A 19,697-nucleotide genomic window follows, 5' to 3' on the forward strand; every position below is an offset into this window, starting at 1 on the left:
AAATTTGACAAAGAAGCAGTAACTTCATTAAATTAATCAGATAACAAGGTAGTTGCTCTTTACACACGTCATTGGTGTGTGCTGATGTCTTTGAAAGCTGCAAAAATGAGAATAAAAAAGTTTGCTTAATGCACTGGTTGCCACTACATCTATGAGACAGTAATCTGGAAGACTTTTGGACTTTATAACATTTGTTAATCATAAAACCATTTTTCCTGCTATTTTTTCCATAAGCTGGAAAGCTGACTGAATGTTTTCTTGATCATTTTCAATGATGCTAATGGAGATGAAAATATTTGCTGACTAGAAGCCACAAAATTGATTTGTCTCCCTAACTCCACATTTCCTGAGGAGTTCTTTAACAGAAGCATGATGGCTTTGTCTGAGCATCTTTTTAGAAGATGAAGTATTAAAAGACATTTGCTCTTTGTGAAAATAGAACCATTCTGAAAACTACATAGTTTTGGAAATTAATATGACCTTAAATATTTTTGAAAAGGCATGCACTGCTGCCCCTGTTGTAGCATTATTTTGCTTAGGGAGCAATCATTTTTGCTAAGAAGAATGTTTAATTTATAGATTATTTTTTAAAATTATTTTTGCGTGTTTAATGGTGATGGTATGAGGATTGGTAACTCCTTGTTGTGGTTAACTCATAATTGAACATGGAAACACTACTTCATCTTCCTTTTTCAATTTCAAAAGTACCTGGAAATCCCCTTGGGATTATTGCCATAAAAACATGGATTTTGGGTGAAGAGCAGAGATTTGAGTCTTCCAAGCCTTTCAGGTATTTTTCAGTGTAGTGTGAGACTATGAGAGAATATTTTAAGTAGCACAGAAAATCTCTTTAAAATGATGATCTGCATACCACTTGTTGGTATTATTTCCTGAAAATTGTGTAGTTCTTCTCTAGGCATTTTAGTTAATTTGCAGTTTGAAAACCTGTGTTATTCAATGTCAATTTAAAAACCTTCAGTAGCATAAATTGAGCTGGAGAATTAGAAGACTCTTGGCTAATAGTAATTAATTTATGATGGCCCTTGTGCAGGAGGGTGAAATTTCTCTCTGTTGTGATGTTTATGTTATGTATAAATGTACAGTCATTGCATGATATTTTAATAATAAATGTGTTTAACTTCTGAAGGTGAGGGTGGTGAGATCATCTCCACCAAGTTCACAGTTCAAAGCCACATTTCAGGAGTCTTACCAGGTCTATAAACGTTACCAGATGGTCATTCACAAGGACCCACCTGATAAACCATCCATAAATCAGGTCAGGAGACCAAATTTAATTCTATGCAAAGCTTCCCCTCCATTTCACGTGTCCTGTTTCTAGGAGAAACAAATGTGGATTTTATATCCATTGTATATTCCAGGAGCTTGTAAAATACTGTATCCAATAAAATCAACATCCTGAAAGTGCAAACTCTTGATACCTCTCTGTGAGTGCCACAGATATTTGGTTTTAGTTGCAGGCAGAGAAGTTCTGGATGCTGTTGGGTAAGAAATGGAGAGGGTGAGGCTCTTGGAGATAGAGATGGGCCTTAAAAATACAAATCCCATAAGAACTAAATCCAGCTGGACACTCAGCCTGGTAACTGCTCTCCTTGGCTTTGGTTTGAGTGTTTCCATAAAAAGGATACAATGATCAGGGCCAACATGTGAGCAAAAGTTTGTCACACACACAGATTGTTGGTTTAAGGTTCACCAGAATGAAATAATTCTCCTCAGTTTCAGTTTAAGCCTTTAAAAAGTAACCTGTGCACTCCATCTGAATTTATAATTTGTTGCTGCTTCCTGCAATGAACAGGTGGAGTATAAAAGTGAACTGTCAGATGTGTTACATCTCTATTCTAGAAGGAAAAAAAATATATCATGAGTTTGGAGAAACAGTCTGAGTAGCAAGAACAAGTAATTGTTGAACCAGGGCAATCAATGAGTGATGTGCCATTAAAAACAAAACATTTTAAGAAGTCCTTGAGACTGTACAATAAAATTAAAATTTGTCGTTGATTGTTAGATATCAGTAAAAATAAGGGAGTTGTCTTATTATTTTTAAGGTAGAAAACTGACTTCAGAGGCTTTGAAGTGCATAGGAGGAGATCTTTCACTAGCCTGACCTTCAGAAGCAGATTATGTGATGCCATGCACTCAAAACAGAATGCTTCTATTTCCCTTGCTCTGAAGGTGAGGTTAGTACCTGTCTCCTTTGAGGACCCCCAGTTCAAATCATCCTTCAACCAATCTGCCACTTTATTTGCCAAGTATCAGATGTCTGTACACAAGGACACACCTTCTGACTGTGGGGAGAACGAGGTACAGTTCACTGCATGCACCTTTCTGCCAACAGCTTCTTCAGATGCACACCTAGATGCTGGGAAATGCTGGTCTAAATATGAAGTCATTGAAATTGCCATTCCTGAGGGTTTTTTGATGGCAAAATCATCTCCTGCTTTAAAGTTCTTTGGTACCTTTTTTATGTTTCTTCCTAATTTTTTTGTGTTCTCGCTTAATTTAGCAAGTGAAGGTTTTAAAAATCTCAGTTTTATTCCCATTCCATTGCTAAGCACACTGCTCAGCTGGAACTCACCTTTACAGTAGGAATAGTGCAGAAATGTCTCACCAGTTGATCATTTGAGGCTTGATGAGAATATGTTGCATATGGATAAGCCCTGCTCCTAAAAGGGTGTTTACAGAGGATAATCCTAATCTAATAATTGAAAAATAATTAAAAGTACTCGTGGGGTTCTGAACAAGCAGCAGTTCTCCATTTCTCTGCCAGGTGGCACAACCTCCTCATTGGCAGAATTAATGAAAATGCTACCTCAGATCTCTCTCTTCTATCTACTGCAGATGTGCAGCTTTATTATTGGTCAGCTAGTCAGGATTTTCTGTTCCTGAGAGTGAACTATCTGCAGAAGTGAAACCTTGTAAACTGGGGCTGCTTTCCAGGTAGAATTGTAAAACCACATCACAATTTTTGGCTTTAGTTCAAGAGTGTAAGGAGAGCTGGTTTTTATTTTTTTGTGAGATGTCTGTAATGCTGCTCTGAAAAGCCATAAAATCCATTTCACTTTGTTTAGTAAAATAATAGCTCTCATAACAGTAAGTAGTAGTCTCTACCCTTTTTATAATTGCTGGCCTAAGTGGGTTTAATTATAAAAATGTAAAAGTTGGAGGCATGCCAAGAGAGACAGAGCTATTTACTGGATTTGTACCCAGCATTACCTGGGCAGATTAGAGACTTGAATTTTCTGCTATGGTGGAAGCATTTCAGCATGGAAAGATGTGTTAGGGACTGTCAGGTTTCCACCTCCTGAAGGTGTAAAGGCTGTCCTGGGAATTGCTGTTGGAAGGAGATGGATTTCTGTTCACTGCTAATAGTTTAACAGATTTTTATCCTCTTTTTCCTTATTACTTGCCATAGGGGTTTCCCTGCTTTGCTTTAATCTCCTCTCTTTGGCCTCATGTTTGTGCAGGCTTAGAAAATTTCAAGGGAAACATAAAAACCTTCTCTGAAGCATCTACTGAATGTAAAAACTTGGTCTGATGCTGATGGGTTTGAATTTAGGTTCTTTTTCAGCCTTGGTAAATCATATTTTGTGTCCATGAGACTGCCTGGCCAAAAAGGTTTTTTTATTCACAGTTAGGAATTAACACTCTCCCTTCAGTCAACATTTTGTATTTGATCTCTGCAGGAAGTAAACTGAAGAATGTTTTACACAAAAATGTGTTTTCATGTAGTTTAGAATCCTTTTTTAATATTAAATTTGTGTGGGAAGAGTTATCTGAGTCACTTCTAAGGTACCAAGTAGGGTAAAACTGATCCAGATTACTGAGAGGAAGGGTAGAAAATGCTACTTGTAAGACCTCAAAACTTTTTCTGCTTCCTCTTTTTCAGACTTTTAAATATATCCTACAGACATTATGGGACCAAGGAGTTTTTTAAGCAAAGGGAATAAAATTCTCTCCTATACACAGGACCTTTTATCAGGATAGTAAGAAGTCTGCTTTGTGCTTTAAACTGGCAAATATCCAGGATTTTTTCACTTTTAATTTGTGCAAAATACTCTGTGAGGTTGTTGGGGTTTTTTGTTAGGGAGAGTGCTGCACACTTTTGTGTTTGGAAAGTTTCTAGTTTAGAAAGAGTCTTTAGTTTTATATTAACACTTCATATTTAGAAACCTGCCTATATTTAAATGCAGAATCATACAAAGATTGTTATGGGACTATTAACAACTTCTTTTGGGAATATATTCTTAGATTGTTTGCATTACAATACACTATCTGTTGCTAGGCTAGTTTAATATTAACCTTATTATATTACAAAGCAATTCTGAGAAGCAATTTAGAGTTTTGGTGGTTATTTGAGAATAACACTAATGGGAAAAACTGTAAAAATGTTCACAAATAGTAACAAAAAATATTTGAACAGGGAAGGTGGTTATTGCACAGTGAGTGTGGAGAAGGCCTTTTTGTACCTCAGTAATGTAAATTCAGCTTTCCATCAGGAGTTTAAGTCAGAAGGGAGAGTAGAGGATTGTCAGGGCAGGGAATTGTGGAATTGAACTTGTGGGCACTCTGGTTAATGCCAGTTTGAGCCAGTGATAATTGGTGTTTTGGTGCCCTTCATGATGCTGAATCTCTTTACATTTTGCCTTTTCCTCCTTTCCTTCTTCTGCTTCCCTGCTGAAGACTGCACAGCACTAATTACAGTGTGTTCATTAAAATATGGGGATTTTGCTGGGGAGAATCCTGCAGCACACTGTGGTGATGCAGTACTGATTCCTGAGTGAGGCAGTGACTTCTGTTTGTTCTAATAAAAAGCAAGGTGGAAAGTTGTGAAATCAACTTTTCCCAAGTTCCAGACTTGTGATGAAACTTTGCTTTCATGGAAGCATCACCAAAATCTGTTCCTCTTTCTCTGGCAAGGAGAGGATTGGGTAAGGTAGAAATAGAGTGTCTCTCTGCCAAGTAGGTTAATATTCTAGGAGCAGTTTAAAGTATTCCCTTGCTCCTGGAATTAAAACCAATTTAGCTTGCAAGAGAAAAAAAAAATCAAATTGGTTTTTATCTTGGCATAGAAGCCACAACTATTTTCTGCATAGTCTTTTAAAATATTCATTATGGCATTTTGTTCTTAGTTGGTCTGGTACAAGTTGAATTTACCCTGGAAATCCTCTCACCCCTCTCAAGAACTTTTGATCACTTGCTGCAGGAATTCAGCTTCAAAACTGACCTGGCTGTGTCTGTGCTTTGGAGTGGAGTCAATTCCTGATGTTACACAAACTTGTTGGCACTGAAGAATGTTTCTGTCAGCATGTTTGTATTGTATGGAATTGGTGTCCTGAGGAAAAACATAGCAGGCAATTTTCATACTGGAGGTTTCTTTATAGTCCTTGCTCTTAAAAAGGCCTGAGGAAAAATTGATTTTTCACTTTTCCTCTGTGGGAGCACAAAACTTTATTCAGCTACTGTGTAAATGCATGAGCATCCACTGTTTGAGGAATATATGTATTTTTATTATAGTTGTTGGAGAAAATGAGATGAATTAGGGGGAGCCTGAACAGATTGTGAAGTTAAAGTATAAATAGCAATGAAGGAGTTCAGATAAAAAAATGGAAATTAGGAATCCCTGCCTATTGGAGAACTTTATCTAAGGCTGCTCTTGAATTAGCCAGTTTCTGAGCTGCTCATTTTTGGAAGCTGTTGAAACAATCTGGATTAGTGTTTGCCCCATTCTTTGCATTTCTTCTGTCCCTTTATGAAAATGTTTGATGTGGCTCTTTATCTCGGGTTCAAAATGATGGTCCCATTCCCAGTATAACAGAGCTGTCTTTTTCTTTTTTATTTTCAATGGCTTTGTTTTGTTGTTGTTTTGTTTTATTTTGTTTTGTTTTGTTGTTTTCTTGTTTGTTGGGTTGTTTTTAAAGCAGTGGAAGATATAATCATGCTTAGCATGAGGAGCTGTGTCTGTAACATACAAACCCCCCACAGATGTAATCAATTGCAAGGATTTATTTGTTTGGGTTATTTCCTGGCTGGTTATATTTATTTTGTGAAATGGGTCAAGCTGTAAGGAAAAGAAATTAAAATCATGAAAACTTAGAAAAACTGAGAAATGGAGACCTCTAATGAGCAGAGAGATGAGAGTAGGCTGAGCATCCTTATATTGAAATAACCTTGGGACCCTGTGGCATCAGTGAAAGATAAGCTGGAGCATAAATTATAGAGCTGATCAGCATATCAAGAGTAAAATAATTATGGAGGAAAATTATGTGGGTGAGGGTTTGTCCACCTTTTTTTTTTCATTTTTCATAAGAAAAATAGTAAATGCTAATACAACTTTGTTGTAATAATTCATGCACAGAGAAATAGGTAAATATGGATTTAGGGTCTGTTTTTAAAATTGAGAAACTTTTAATAGCCTTTGGTTATATTTCTGTGAGAAAATGTGTAGATTAATATATGGAAGGATGATCTGAGAATAAGAAAAATGGACTTGTGTCTTGTATAATCCCAAGATTTGGCTCTTTGGGTGATCCAATTCCACTGGATTTATGGAAGCTGTGTAATGGCTTGTCTGTGCTTTGCTAAGAGCAGTCCTTACCTGCAAATGTTGTAACTTTGCTCAGCACCAAAAATCCTGTTTCGGGGTAAGAAATGCAGGGAGGGCTGTGCAGAATACAAATCACCTGGAAGATGCTGTGATCCAGCTTCAGGATGATTTATAAAATACCCGGAGATAGGTATTTCAGAACATTTAGATCATTTCAGATAGGTATTTCAGAACATTTAGATCATTTCAGATTGGTATTTCAGAACATTTAGGTCATTTCAGATTGGTATTTCAGAACATTTAGATCATTTCAGATAGATATTTCAGAACATTTTGCCACCTGAATCTCTTGTGTTTTAAATGAAGAGATGTGATAAATGAAATTATAGGTGTGGAACTGTGGAGATCTGGATCAAAGATTTTACATGAAACAAATACAGCCAAAACATTTTTTAGTCTTTTCATGCCAAGGAGGAAATTTTTGATCCCAATGCAATAATCAATGGCTAATTTGGATAGAACAGAGGTGTCTTTAGCAATTCTTAATGAAGTATCATCTCATCAGAGGCATCACATTTCTGACCTCAAGTCTTTTTAGAGTCTTTGTCTTTAGGAAACCCAGCTGAAGTGTAACTGAAACAAGCTTATGTGGCAGCTACACAAGCTAGAAAACATTTCCATAAAAGATCATAAAAATTCTACAGTAGTTTCCAGAGAGAGCAGGAGTGAACAGTTTATTGCTATTGCTCCTGAAGCAAACGTTTTATTTAACTTTTCACAAGGGTTTCATAATGACAAACTTGTAGAAAAACAGTATCTGTCTGTTCCCTCTGTGAAAGTAGCTGGACTCTCTCTTTGCTTTGTGCTTAGCTAAATATTTGTCTTGGAAGAAAAGAATTTCAGGACACACAAAAGATACACTGTTTGAAAAGGTGCAAAAAATTACTGAAATACGTGGAGTGGGGTTTTTCTTTCACCCTCCCCCTTTATTTTTTTTTTCTAAATTGCTTCCCAGGAATCCACTTGAACCAATAGAAAAAACTGAGAAATGCCAAGGAGCACGTTCTGATCAGCTCCAACCTGGTATCAGCAGCCAGTTGGAAACTTTTAGGTCTCCCTAACCTACTTTCCTCTCTTATATTCCAGTGAGAGAATGCTGAAAAATCAATAGCCTTTGTGGTTATTTTTAGCTTTCTGTACATTTTTATTCAGCTCCTGGAAGCCATGGCAGAACACCTCACTGCAGTGAACTTGGATTTCACATCCTGGTAGCTCTGACTTCAGGACTTTGAATGAGTATTTCTATATCAGCCCAATTTCTTCTTTTTATTTGTGTGGCCCTTGTGACTGCAGTGCTGTGGATTCATGGATTTTATCATGAAATATCTATAAAAGCAAAATGATTCAGACATCCAGACAATTAAATAATTTGTCCACAGTCATATCGTTTCAGTTCAGATTCTTTCTGCATCTCAGTTTATATTCTTCATTTTGCCAATGAGTTTTCTCAGTAAATCCATATATAATTAAATAATATTTACTATAATTCTGATAAACCTTCAGTATATGAGAGGAGATTTTTTTCTGAGCAAGAAAGCCATAGTGACTTTTATCACTCCATAAAGGAATTGGAACTGAAATAAATGTACAATATTTCATTAGTCCCATCCTTGCATTGAAAGCTACTTTTGAGACATGCATTTAAATTTTAAATCCCTCATTCCATTGTAAACTTTAAATCCTTCTTGCTACTTTTGAAGGCTCTTTCTTCACCTTTAGGTCTGTGAATATCTCTGAAACTCGGTTGTTTCTGCATGTCTGTATTTTTGTAAGCAGTTGCTGTAAATGCTAAATAGAGCCAGCCCTGGGATAAGTCTTTGATTCCTCTGCTGAACTCTAATTTATTGTCTGGTTCCAAGGTAAAAATGCTACATTTTGTCCTATTTTCCTGATTTCTACAGAAAGTTAAAGAATTTACTTCATTTTTCATCTCAATTTCATTGTATTTTCCTAGTGACTTTGTTTTTATTGTTTGGTTTGTTGTTTTCTTTTCTGTGGGAGAGGGTTGTTAGCAGCTGCTCCTTGCCTTACTGAAACACTGATTTATTTTTACTTTTTTACTGCGCAACTTTATGGTTAAGACTGATTCTGATCTGTTTTGGGTAAGGAAGATTATTTCAATTAAAATATGGCAGCACAGAAGCAAGAAGAAGATGCACTGGATTTGCAGGTTTTATGACTTGCCATCTTTATTTTTTTAGTTTCTTATGAGCCTTGGACCTCTGTGAAAAACAAAGCAAAAAAAAAGTGACCAAAAAATAAAATTGGTTTATTTTAATCCTATTCAGAAATTGGATTTTAAAAACATAAAGAAGGAAGGCCCACATCCCGTATTCATTGCTTATCCTTCTGTATCCCAAAAAAAGGGCAAGTACTCAACTTTCCTTGGCAGTGAATTGCAGATACGAGCAAACCCTTAATACTGTCAAAGGGGGGATGATAAATGAATGCTTGTTGTGGAATATCTCAGATAATTGTGCAGCTCCTGCTGCTGGCACCTGGAAGGTTCCTGAGGAGGACGTGGTGTCCTCCTGTGACATCAGGAGCATTTCCCTGCAGAAATCCTGAGCTGCCAGGTGAAACCCATTCCAGTTTAGCTCCTGAATCTCTTCCCCCTGTGCAAAGGGAGCAGGTGTTAACACTCTGCTTTATTGCCTCTTTTTAAAGCTCCTGCTCTACTCCAGCAAGAAACTTTGGGCTGAACCCAACCTGCTTTTTATTTTTCTGCCTTTTTTTCCTCCCTTTGATTTCATTCTCACTGATGTGTTTCTTCTTAGTTTTAATAATTATGTTGAAACTTACTCCCTGTTGTTGAGTTGATTCCTTCTGGCAGCTGTAATTAGCTTGCACCAAAGTAAAAATGATGTGGACTTCTTATATATTATAAAGCTTTTAAAAGTTATGTAAATCAGTTGGAAATTAAAATTAGAAAAGGGTGGCTTTGTGAAAGGAATTTGAATTGTGTTTGTGTGACACATTGAGTTATTTTACATACAACATCAGCTTTTGGCTGTATTTCCTTCATGCTTTATTGAATAAATTTTAATTGTGTTCATAGTAATCTTGCAGTGTTAGATGAGTTTGTTAATTTAGAAGCTGAATCTAATACTTTCTTTTTTACATAGATGTATAGATTAGTTTAAGAAAATTAAAATTATCTAACCTCTGAACTTCACCAGGTTATCATCAGGTGAAATAATTTATGACAAGACTTGGGGTTTTTTTTCCCTTAACGTTGTGATACAAATTCAGGTGCAGTTCAGAGGTTTTTTTCCAGCAGCTGTAACAGCAGAAGTCATTAAACTTCAAAAGTTCCCCTTCACCCTCAGAGCCAAGGGACTGGGCAGCAGGGCCTGGAGAATTGATAAAACCATTTGAAAAGTGTTGTGGGCTCAGATTTCCCACCACAGGGTTTAGTTTGCACTGTACAGCTAAAGTTACAGATTCAGAACTATTGGGGGTCTTCTGACATGAAAATTAATTACACATGGTTTATTTTTTTTGAAACCTGCACTTTCTAAAACCACTGGCTGTAGGGATGGATACACTCATAGTGTAGGAATTTGTAATTGTATTTTTACTTCAGGAAAATAACTCAATAATTCAAAAATTTAATTATATTTTTTTTCTTTAAATATTATTGGTGTTTTTTCCCCTTATCCACCAAACCAAAATAATTCTACAATTTAATTAAGATACCACAGTAATTTGTTCTTCCAAACTGTGAGTAATTTAGAGTGATAGTGACTAGATCTGAAATAGGAAATGTACAATCCCCTGCCTTCACCATCACAATATGGAAATTCAGTGTTCTTCCATAATTTCTGTGTCCAGAGGTTTCCCATCAATCCATAGATCAGCAAGATGAGGCAGCAATAATCTCAGAACTTAATGGAATTCTTGACAACAAAATCTTGACAACAGTCAGGTTTTTGAAGGTGTCCATATGTATTCTTTTTATCTAAATTTTAATTAAAAATTCCTATTTACTATTATTTGCAGTGTGGGAACTGCTGATTTATTAAATCACCCAGCCATTACAAGAGGGGGGATTAAACTGTATCTTAAAGCAGTTATTTAACAAGGGAATGTTTGGAGTTAAACACATACCAGAACTCTGTAACCTCTTTAATGTGGACTCCACCAATAAGGAAGTGTTTGTATCAAATAAGTAAATGATAGTAAGTGAATAACTATTGTATTTTATTACTCTAAGAATCTTGGACAAGCTCCAGATCATTAAAACATTGCCTTTTTGGGTAATTATCAGCAGCACATCATTTTGTATTGAGGCAAAAATCCAGGTTTGAAATGCTTGCACTTTCAGGTGGTTGATTTTCTTTCTTTTCTTTGCCCTTCCTCTTCTTTAAAATTAAAATGAGCTTGCTTTTAATTTTGAGTGTAAATTAATCAATTTTTGTTGAGAGGTATGAGGGCCCCATGCTTTGGTGATAGGGGAGGTATCAGTGGAACAGTGGGAAAAGACTCCCTGTTGCAATGAGTCCCAGAGGAGATTAATGTGTAATTTAAAATAAAGGACACAGAAACAGACCTGTATTACTGGGGGACAATTCTCTCACATCACATTTTAAAAAACCATCTCCTGTTTTATAGAAAATAAAGTACTTTGCATAGTTAATTATTATGTCTATTTGTACTTCTAAACAGAATGTGAGAGTTGAAGGGTTTAAATGAAATTTCCATAAACAAAGTCTGATGATGCTTTTCAAATATATGTATTTGAAAGAGTATATTTAAATATTAATGTATCCTAATGCATTGCTGATGGTTTTCTTTCTTTCTGTGCTTTGCATGTTCTTGGGCACTGCTGAACCCACCTGGGTGCAGTTCACACGATTCCTCTGTGATTCCCCTCTGGAGGTATGTGTTCACTCAGGATGGGAGTTTGGAAATGAATGTATTTCATTTATTTTGATTAATGAATGTATTAGTGTCCTCTATGTTGTCTGTAGACAGCCTGCCATGGTTAGAGGTGGTGGAGGTGGCTGGCACAGAATTCCTGTCTGGTAAGGAAGGTTCTGCTGTGTTTCCGAAGGAGCCTGAAGACTCCTTTGCTGGGTAAAAAGCTCCCTCTGAATTTCACAGCACTGCATTTAAAAATTGAAGCACAAAAGGCCGTGTCTTTCATGGTTTTTGATTTATTTCTATAGAAGAAAAGAATGAATTACTAAATAACTTGCTAAACTTGTATTTGACTATAATCTGAGGTAGAAGTTGAGGAGAGATGCTGTTCCTTCATTTCAAGTGAGCAAACTGCCATGGAATCCTTGCAGTGTCTCTCTTGTTAGTCTCAAAGAGCTCAGGACAGCGTGCCTGCAATGAAATTGTCAGGTTCTAGTAATTACACTGGTAATTTGATCTGTCGCACTTTGAGTGAATCCATGTGTGCAGAGTTTGTTGCTTTTCTCTGCTGAGCCCACTGGCCTTTGCATTCCTGAAAGCTGAAGAGTAATAGAGCTCATTAGACTTTATAGGAAAAGGGCTTTTATCACCTCATCAACTCGTGCACCAGACTGCCATTATATTCTTAATTTTGTATGGCTACGTACATGTTGATGCACACTACCCTGCCAGCTTTATACCCGTATTGTTTCTTACAGACACTTTTTATTGACATTTCCAAGCTTGAATTAAATTTTGTGTGGCACCACTACAGATGTCTTCAATTAGATGAAGTTAAATAAAAGGGGTTATGTATCAGAGGCCAAGGGATTCTTGAAATTCTTTATTCTGAAACAGTTGCCACAAGCAAATCTAGCAGTGTGTAGTCTGTTTACTCTTTTCAACAAAAATAATTTAAAATAAAATTTAAACCTTACATGTTTTCAATTTGTAATTTTTGGAGTTTTTAATGTTATCGTTAGCTGCAAATAGTATGAACACCCAAACTCTTCCTGTCTTTTTTATTTCCTCATTTTATTATCCAGTTTAGTTTCTGTTTTGGCTACGGGCTCTGGCAGAAAAAATGAATGCTTTAAAGAAAAGATACAGTATGAAGTAGCAGAAAACGAGGCAGTTTTCTAGCAGTAAACAGCATAATGTAAAGTGAATTGTTTGAGGTGTTTTTTACTTTATCCTTTGATTTTAGAGGCTGCATTTAACCGTTTTAACTGCATTTTAGCAGTTCCCACAGGCAGATGTGGAATGGTGGTCATGGTTCAGCACAGGGGAGCAGCCTGCAGGACTCTGTGGGCTGGGACTCTGCTATTGCCAAGGTGGGGGATTCCTGGAGAAAGTTCCAGGGGAAATCCAGACTGTTCAGGGTGATTCACCTTGGTTTTGGTGCTCAGTGAGCGAGGGGGATGTCAGGGACCAGTTGTGTCATCTCAGTGTTTGTCCTGCCCAATTGCTCCATCTTGTCCTGAAATAGCAGCTGGAAGGAGCCTCAGCCCTTGGATGGACCATGGTGTTAGGCAGTTCAGGGATAATTTTGTTTTATTCTCTAATTGCTGCTTGGATTTTTTAGTTTTCATCTTTACTGATGTTAAGCATTAAACTGACAATTTTCTAAAACTGTTGTCAAAATCTTCTCTTTGAGAGAGCTGCTGATTTATGCCCATTGTTTTGGGTGTGCCTATAGCAATATGTTTTCCAGCATATGGATGGGTTTATGAACATTTGGTATCTCCTCTGCCTTTTTGATCACTCAGTATTACAGGATCTTTCTGGAGCTATTTACATTCAGTTCTTTCTTAACCCTCCTGAATACTTCAAAATCCTCATCTTGGTTTGCTGCAGCATCATTCAGTCCTCACTGGAGAATGTGATAGATCCAGCAGGATGGAAAGTGATCTGGTTTCTGTTATGCAAATGATCATTTGTTCTCATTAACCATGCTGAGATGCTTTTGGATTCTGAAGAACTGAAAGATGTTTGTGAATCTCAGTCTTTCCTCTTCAAAAAGCACATCAGCCTCTGATTTGCATTGTTTTGTTTATTGATATGTTTTAATTTTCAGGAGAACTAATAAGTGGGAGCATTACAAGCCTGTAATTCCCAGGATCATCTTGTTATAAAATGATTTTTGACTCAAATTTGATGCAGTGTAGCTCAAATTCTAGACTTTTCTAGTCAGGCGCAGAATGTGGCTCTGTAAGGAGTGTCCTACCAATCCCTAATGGGAGTAGGACAGAGCTCTGGAAAAGAAATGTGTTGCTAACCAAGACATAGAAATCCAGGCAGGTTTCTGTGTGTGCCATTGGGAAAGGAACTGCTGGAATTAATCACTTTGCTTATTTGGCAAATAATTTCCACTGGAGCAGAGAACTCAAGGGTTTCCTGGCTTTTTTTTTTTTTTTTCTTTGATAGCATAAATTTAATATCTTCCTCTTCCCACAGCAGAAGGTAAAATGGAAAAGTAGAAAACAAGAAATTTCATTAGTTTCTTGAGAAATTTCATGAACCTCCCAGAGAAAAATAATCATGCATTGTACAGGCAGGACACATTTTTGGTAATTATAATATAGAAATTTTTGTAATTATTATAATAAGCAAAATACCAGTTAATATTAAAGTAAAAGAATTACCAATGTGCTTTGAGGAAATTCTAGTGCTCTCACCATCATTGAAGTTCAATTATGAGCAGTTACTACACTGAAGTACTAATTGGGCAATATATAATGACAGTTCTGTTAAATATTTAAATTTTAATAATGGGTTATAAAATGTGAGCAATGAAATGTGTTCATGGGATCATTAGCTAGCAGGATATGAAGACAGGTAGAATGAACATGGAATAAGTTGTATTTTTTTCTGCATGTGAACATTGTGAACATTGGAGAGAAAATTGTGGCTTCCATTTTGTCCTGGATTTTTTCAATATCATCAGATTCTAATAATTCATTATATTGAAGTAGGACTATAAACTGTTAATTTTAAATACTTTGGTCCTTCTGGATTGATTCCAGGGCTAGTGTATAATTTTGGGTAGATAAGATAAGCCCTTTCTGGTGGGGCATGCTCCCCTGATGTCACTGGTGTATTTTCCATCACCCTCGACAGACACAGTCCCAGTGGAGATGTCAGTGGTGTGAAATCCTGAAGCCTGCTGCAGGAAAATGTTTCCTATTCTAGACCTGGTTCAGGTCAAATTGCCTGGATAGTGCACAGGAAATCGAGTTAAAGGAGCCAAGTATTCATTGAGGAATGGGAGCAAATGGAATACCGACAAGCATTACAAAGGATTACATTGTATGAGAATTTTTGAAGGTGGAGGGAAACCTTACTCTTTTAAAAATGTTATTTGCTTAATGTAACAGAGATCCCTGTCTGTTTTGCCTGAAATCAGTGCTGTGCTCATTATGTTTGTTCCAGAACATAGACTCTCTTATGTTCCTGACATTTCACTGTAATTGCATTAGTGAAATAACTGCAGATTGTGCTTTAGCAAAAGTTTTAACTGATGTTAATGCTCAGTTTGCAGAGGTCCAGTGACCAAATCCATGTGCTGCTCTTTGGAGCTTTGGGGTCATACACAGACATTTATTTAAGTTCAGAAGAGCTTGCTTTAGTGAAAATCTTTTCCATGGTGGCTTAGACTATCTTCTTTAGCATTCATTAAATCCTATATGATGAATTTTTGACTAAGAAAGAAAATCTGTTTTAACTGAAGCTTACTTAAGCAAGTCTGTGTTCTATTACCAGCTACATCTCCCTGTGGCTTTGAGATGTTTCATTTTTCTGTCACTGACTGCGCTCTGAGAAGGGAACTTAACCTGTGCTGAGAAACCCTTAGAGAACATCTTTTGCCTGAAAATGTTACCACTGACCATGTGATTTCCTTTGGCTCTGCTGAAAAGCTGATGCTACTGAATGAAACCATAACTGCTGGATAAGTGGGCTTTACCTGAACAAGAAAAGCTGAGTTTAATGTGCTATATCTGGATTTAATGTTCTCACACACTGCAGATGGAGCTCTCAAATGTTTTCATCATTTCACTTTTAGAGTAGTTGTAGCTCCACACTTAGTTTGATGGTATATAACTATATAAAAATTCAAACATATTGTTATATGACCTTTATTTTGGGGCTTGCTGGTTGGGTAAAACAGTTGAAATGATTTTTGCTCACGTGATTGATTTCTTTTGACACATGTGGTACCAATTAGAGTAACTTCTCCTGCCTATCATCTCTTCAATCAGGGCTACTGTATCAAAATACTTGATTAAACCCACCTTCTGCTGATGTAATGCAAAACAGTTGGAAATAGCAGGCAATATTGTCAGATTTATTGAGTGAGAAGCAGCTTTCTGAAGACCTGGCAATGCAGTGAAAAACATGACTAGATGGATAATTAAGTTGAGCACAGTGGAATTCAGGATTAAAGTAAACTTGACGTGGGAGAAAATGGCATGCCAGAGTTGCTTGTGTAATACAGTTTAAATTAGGGAGATCATTTTCTTCTTAACTTCAAGCATCAGTTTCTGGCTCGAGGTGCTTTACCCCATCCAGAGTCAAACTTCAGTGCACATCCAAAACCACAGCACACAACAATAGCAATCCCTTGGTGCTCCTGCAGGATTTGTGCTCATGTGGGCTGACAAAGAAGAGGTTCCACAGATTTTGTTGCCACACAGTTTCAGGTTCTTGGATAAAAGGTGTTTTGTTATAGAGAGTAAACATCTCATAAAGAGTGGGCTGCTCAGTTTTTTTTATAAATGGTCATCTGAAATAAATTCAGTTGCCACTCTGAGGAAATAAATTTCTATGCTGAAAGTGTTTCCAGTGCTTGGGGACGTGGAGGAGAGAACCTGGAGGTCCTTGCTGTGACAGGGACTGTTGGAAGCACCAGGTTTGCATGTAATCATTCATTAATCACTTGAAAAATCATGTTGGTTTGTCCTGTCAGTACTATAAGTGCTGGATGGCAGAGGCTATTTCAGATTCATGTTGGGATGTGTTATATATGGGTTATACCCACTGTGACAACAGCAAAGGGCACAAAAGTTCCAGTAATAACATTGTTTTCCCTGCTTTTCAAATGCCTTTTTTCCTTTTTTTTCTAAATACAGGTGGCCAGCAAAAGTTTTTACAGTATTTACTTAGGTGTTGAAATTCTCTTTAGGATTGTTTTCATACTAAGTTAATTCCTCTCTTGTTCTTAGGCAGAGCATGCCCCAAACGGACCAGAGTGTGGCTATGGCTCCTTCCACCAGCAGTACTGGCTGGATGGGAAGATCATTGCTGTTGGTGTCATTGATATCCTGCCCTACTGTGTGTCCTCAGTCTATCTGTACTACGACCCAGACTTCTCTTTCTTATCTTTGGGAGTCTACTCTGCGTTACGGTAAGAGAACGTTTTCCTTATCTGGATGGAATTAATACTTGTTTCTAAACTTGGAGTTTTATTTTTAGTCTGAATATATGCTAGTAACACTACCTTTAGCAAAATAGTTGTGGGGTTGGTTGCCTTCCAGGTAAATTTTTAATTGTCATCCTTGACTAGGGATGTATCCTTCTAGTTAGCTAAATACTTTTACAGGTTAAGAAAACACACAGAAACGAAATGCCTCGTTTTTATTGCCACTGAAAATAATTTAATATTGCTTGGTTTCAGCAGGAAAAGCCCTTTTTTTTTTTTTTGTCTGAACAGAAATAATTTTTCCTTTGACCTTTTTCTAAGCCCAGTTACCAAATGAAATTAATCACTTTTATAGTTTTATGCACATTGAGATCATAAATAACAGAGTACCCAAAAAGTATTGTCTACTGAATTAGTGCTCTCCTGCTGTACTAGCACTATGTATATTTTTCAGGTATGTTAATCTCATTATCTTTCTCTTCAGAAAGCCTGATGGAGAGAGTAATCCTATGAATTTTAAAGCTTTAAATTAACTATCCAGCATGGTCTTGTAAAACAGTAGGAATTGTGGGTATTGCTTTTCACTGTGAACAAAACTTGTATGTGAAATTGCAAGTTACTGCTTTTCTTCCACGGGCAATTTTATGATTCCATTGTTACTATAAGTGAAAAATATCCACCCTAAATTAGTGGAAATACTTGTGTAACTCTATTTTTTCCTTACCTTTTTTGCTTCTGTGTTTATATGAAAGAAGTTGGCCACAGACAAATGTGGTGTTCTCATGAGCAGCTGGGTTTGAGCCGCGTGCCAGACACGTCTGTGTACAAGTCTGAGTGTGAGAAGCTGTACATGAATCTTTTCACCTGTGGGGATTTGCACTGCACAATGTCAGGTGCAAAAGGAGCCCTGGAATTGGGAGATCCAGCTTTCCCCTTTCTCCAAGGGCTCCTTCTCTCTCTTGCTCAGGGTCACTCTCCAGGGTGGGTAAATTGCATACCTTGAGCTGCGTGAAGCACAAACAGCACTTTTAGGAAACTTCTTACCACAATTAGTTCATAAACCTTTTCTATAATTAATAAACCACATGCAATTTAATATCTCAAAGGTCTAATCTGAAGTTGATTAGATTTGGATTAGGATCTGATAATTTTATAGAATTAATCAGAATTAACAAATGTGGAAAAACATTGGAACTCCTATAACTTAGAATTGATCTTTTTTTCTCTTAATGGTTTAGATTTTTAGAACTATTCCATTACAAATATCAGATACTTGAAATTAGAATAATATTTTCCTTGCAAGATGAGCATATAAAATACTAAGTCCTCCTAAGAATTATTTTCTAGTATTTGTAATATCACATTACTTTATGTAATAATAGACTGACATAATCCATGCTTACGAATTCTTTAAATGATTTTAAATTTTTTACATCATAAATTTAAAGGTTTGTAGCTGCACCATGAGTGCATGGCTCAGCTTGTGAAAAAGCAGCTTGTAAATTCTGCAGCGTTTAAGGCAATAAAAATGAGTTCCCAACAGTCTTGGAGGGAGCCAACCTTGTTCTTCTTTCAAAAAGGGGAAGAAAAATGTTGGGTTAGGGAGGACTTAGGAAGCTGCAAAGGAATCTGATACCTTCAAAGCTGTTGCCAGTTTTACTCCAAGGAGGTTGGACTGCATTGCTGTCACTTCCACTTCGTGGCACTCTGAGAATTGTTGCTGCTGAGTTGTAGAAAGGATGGGATTTGAGCATCATTGGAAATATGTAGGCATGTAAGTAGAGAGCAAGGGGAGAAGAAACTGCTTGGAAATGCCAGTCTTGCCACAGGAAAAAAAATCACGAAATACTGAGTAACAGTAATTTAATTTTAAGGGATAAATTGCCTCCAGTGTTTGTAGATGCTTCCTACATGAATGTACTCATGTCTTGGATCAGAGAATAGTTTGTGTTGGAAGAGAGCTTTTAAAGATCATCTATTCCAGCTCCCCTGCAGTGAGCAGGGACATCTTCTTATCCCTTTGACACAAAGTAAAACCAGCATCCTTTTTTTATCCAGTTTGTTACAGGAGTGATCTACACAGATAGAAATGCTGCAAAAACGATCATTTATAGAGGAAGCACTGGCTGAGGCTTTGTGGTAACAGTGCTTTCCTTGTGCCAGTAAAATAAAAAGCAAACTTTTTTTGGAATATATTGATATTTTTCTCTCAGGATAAGTGAGCAAATCATACTAACAAACATGGGATGGGTAAAAATACCTTTTTGCATAAAGATGGATGTTTTTACATGCAAATTGCTGGAGCATAAATGATAGAACAAACAAGAGACTTATTGAAGCTTATTTTTCAAAAATACCCTGATGTTTTCCTGAGCCTTGTTAACCAGTAGAATTCCAGAATACCAGTAGGTTTCTGTAGAATTCCAATGTACACAAATATTGATAAGAAACATTAAACAGAGGGTCTTAGTAATTTCTATTTAGATATCAAATTAGACAGCTGGCAGACTAAAACACAAAAATGAAAGTATTTTTAAGCCTGACATGGTGTTGTGCATTTTGATGATTTGTTTGTTAGGTTTTCAAGTAATAATTTTCAGTTTATTATGTTTGGGATTTTTAAAAACATTAGTTTGGAGTTTATGCTGCTAATTTTATAGAAGTCTAGTACTTTTATAAGTCCTAGATTAAGAGACAGCTGTAAAATATTTCAATATGAAGAGGTAAAATGCCTTTAAGAATTGTATTCAAATG

At 36.6% G+C, this 19,697-nt stretch overlaps 1 protein-coding gene across 7 annotated transcripts in view; it reads left to right on the forward strand.

Moving 5' to 3' along the window:
- ATE1 (arginyltransferase 1) overlaps positions 1 to 19,697 on the forward strand; it is a 70,175-nt gene that overhangs the window by 6,649 nt on the left and 43,829 nt on the right. For 3 of the 7 annotated variants that reach the window (XM_059476750.1, XM_059476751.1, XM_059476747.1), the window contains exons 7-9: positions 1,148 to 1,276; positions 11,471 to 11,503; positions 16,747 to 16,928. In XM_059476750.1, the coding sequence (XP_059332733.1) occupies positions 1,148 to 1,276; positions 11,471 to 11,503; positions 16,747 to 16,928 (344 nt within the window). Of the gene's footprint in view, positions 1 to 1,147; positions 1,277 to 2,190; positions 2,320 to 11,470; positions 11,504 to 16,746; positions 16,929 to 19,697 lie in introns of all 7 variants that reach the window. The other 4 variants (XM_059476754.1, XM_059476748.1, XM_059476752.1 and 1 more) reach the window with 3 other exon arrangements.

This window comes from Ammospiza nelsoni, chromosome 8, assembly GCF_027579445.1.
Source record: "Ammospiza nelsoni isolate bAmmNel1 chromosome 8, bAmmNel1.pri, whole genome shotgun sequence".
In the NCBI taxonomy this organism is placed as follows: domain Eukaryota; kingdom Metazoa; phylum Chordata; class Aves; order Passeriformes; family Passerellidae; genus Ammospiza; species Ammospiza nelsoni.